This window comes from Nestor notabilis, unplaced genomic scaffold (genome assembly GCF_000696875.1).
Source record: "Nestor notabilis isolate BGI_N333 unplaced genomic scaffold, ASM69687v1 scaffold5867, whole genome shotgun sequence".
Classification (NCBI taxonomy): domain Eukaryota; kingdom Metazoa; phylum Chordata; class Aves; order Psittaciformes; family Psittacidae; genus Nestor; species Nestor notabilis.
In genome coordinates this window covers 41,967-44,554 of record NW_009935971.1, presented here as the reverse complement: position 1 = coordinate 44,554, position 2,588 = coordinate 41,967, and the positions used below count along the sequence as shown (strand labels likewise).

At 42.5% G+C, this 2,588-nt stretch overlaps 1 protein-coding gene across 2 annotated transcripts in view; it reads left to right on the top strand.

Moving 5' to 3' along the window:
* The window catches only part of DTNA (dystrobrevin, alpha), a 97,576-nt gene that overhangs the window by 85,614 nt on the left and 9,374 nt on the right, over positions 1-2,588 (top strand). For both annotated transcript variants that reach the window (XM_010018097.1, XM_010018098.1), the window contains 3 exons: positions 654-743; positions 1,296-1,464; positions 2,187-2,319. In XM_010018097.1, coding sequence (XP_010016399.1) covers positions 654-743; positions 1,296-1,464; positions 2,187-2,319 — 392 coding nt within the window. The remainder of the gene's footprint in view (positions 1-653; positions 744-1,295; positions 1,465-2,186; positions 2,320-2,588) is intronic.

Sequence of the window (2,588 nt, the reverse complement as noted above, 5' to 3'; positions counted from 1 at the left end):
TCAGCAGGGAAGCACTTCTAGATCCATTATTAGAAAGAGTTTAAAAACAGCCTGGGGCTGTTTAGAAAGGCAATAGTGCTTCCTTTATTAAAATAAAAAAAAAGGAGAGACAGTAAATTATGGAATGGAATATACAAGAAAGTCCTTGAGCTACAGGAGGGGCTGAGAAGGAGTGGAGAAGAAAAATCCATCTCAGTCTCGATGAGGTCAAGTATGTTTCTTCAACGTTTGCCATAATTATCTGGCAAATACCTGGCAATAATAGTGTCATTAAACAGAGCTGTGGGAACTTAGAGAAAACACTTTGTTTCTTCCCTCCTTCCCCACAGACATTGTCAATGACTTCGCACTGGATTTAATCTTCCAGGCCTGGTCTGCTGGTGTCACCACACAAATGCAAGCTTGATGGCAATGAATAATCTCCACGTATCTGGCATTGTGATTAAATGAAGCATGAGGGTAGGCTTCTGCTCTTGCATACAGCATAAGTAAATGAGGCCATTCTGCAGAGAACTCTTCTGCACGCATCCGTTGTAAGGACTTTGATACCCTGAGTAACCACAGTGGCAGCTTTCAACGGGGTTAAAACTGCTTTCAATAGGAAAACATATGTCTTGTGAAGAATAGTAACACTGCTTTGTCCCTTGCTTCAGGTGCAAGACGAAACTTAAGAAATGATTTGCTGGTGGCAGCAGATTCAATCACCAACACTATGTCTTCTTTGGTAAAAGAACTAAATTCTGGTGAGTGAGTCTAACAAAGGTGGATAGTCACCACATTGACATTTCACATATATTTGGAAAAGTGGGAGGTAGGAAAATACAAACCAACGAAAAAGCAGTGTAGTGTTATCTTCAAAGCTTTTTATGCTTGTAGAAAAAAAACAGCTAAATAACAGCTTCAGGAATACAGCAGTTCTGAAAGCCATTGACAGAGAGGTGCAACTGGATACAGTGAAAACTGAGAAGTTTGTTTGTGATTCCACATGGAGTGGGATTTCGCTATTCATAAGTTTCACTTAGTAAGCACATATAGGACCTGTTGTAAAATGCAGTCTTGTAGTATCATTAAAATATCTTACCTAATAACCAAGATGAGCAAAAGCTTCGCTATTCTAGACTACCACAAGAAGAAAACTATTAGCTTTGCAAATAGATGTAGAATAATACGCTGTTATTCACTATGAGGTGGCAGTACTCTAAGTTGGAAAGACAGAGAAAGGCTTAGAGGAATAGGCAAGTATACTTACTCCTGTGAAAGTTAAATGGCAGCATGTGTCACCTTTCACTTCACAGAAGTGGGCAGCGAGACAGAAAGCAATGTGGATTCTGAATTTGGACGGACTCATTTTGATGACCTTGTTCCATCCCCAACGTCTGAGAAGGCTTTCCTCGCGCAGATCCATGCCCGGAAGCCAGGGTACATCCACAGCGCCGCTGCCACCGGCTCCATCCGCAGTGACATGTGGGTACCTACTCGATTTGCCTTCTTAATCTCCTTCTTTCTCTGTTGAGAGCAATATGCAATGTATAATATTTTCTCTCCCTCTCAATTATTTGATTACCACCAAAAAATGCCTACATCCAAGTAAGAACAGCTTTGTGGTTATATAACAGTGGGCGTTGTGAACAACAAAGGCCAGAACTGTCTGGCCTTCTGTCTCACATCCAGTCAGGTACACTCAAGCAGCATGGAGGCTGTGGGACAGCTGTGCTCCCTCATATGCCCTGCAGTCCTGCTCCCTGCTTATCCAGACCAAGGGGCCTGTTGGAGCCCGCTGGAAAAAAGAGTAGTTTTTAAATGGAAAAGAGAGAATGTTTTTTATTGATCAATTCAATTGATTAACAAGCCGATTTATTTTTAGAACCTGAATCTTTCTGCCAAAGACAGTAGGCATCTTTCAAGTTATTTTTAGTTCAACCTGTTTGTATTGAGTTATTGAGAACTTTTGTCACTCAGTTCCATAGGGCTGCAGTCGCAAAATTCCTGTTGTCTACTTCATCAATATCAGACCACTGGAGAGGGGAGATAGCAGAAGTGTTTTCCACTGCCAGGAAAATACTAGCCAATGGAGCATGTGTTGGAGTAAAAGTATCCCACTCTCCTCATGGTTACAAAAAAGGCAAGTGTTATGGACTCTGAATGTCACTTATCTCAGGAAGCTATTTATTGATAATTCTCTTTAGGGTTACAGAAGATGGAGACCCCTATGTCAGAGCAGATGATGAAAATTATGAGAATGACTCTGTCCGCCAGCTGGAGAATGAACTGAAAATGGAGGAGTACCTGAAGCAGAAGCTGCAGGATGAGGCATACCAGGTGGGAGAAGGACACCAGCTGACCATATATCTCCATAAATGAGAAAAATTGATGCACCATAGCTGCCCAGTGCCCTTCTTAACCTGTCCTGGGCCCTAGGGCATGATGTGTTCTTAGTTACTAGCGGAGCCACATTCCAGAACCTGCTATTGTTGTCCTTCACAGACAGGCATGCATCTAACCTTCGTGCATATCTAGGAAGACCGCGCTGCCTGAGGCACACAGCAGTAGTCCTTAGGGCATCAGGTGGGACAGAATTGTCTTTGGTG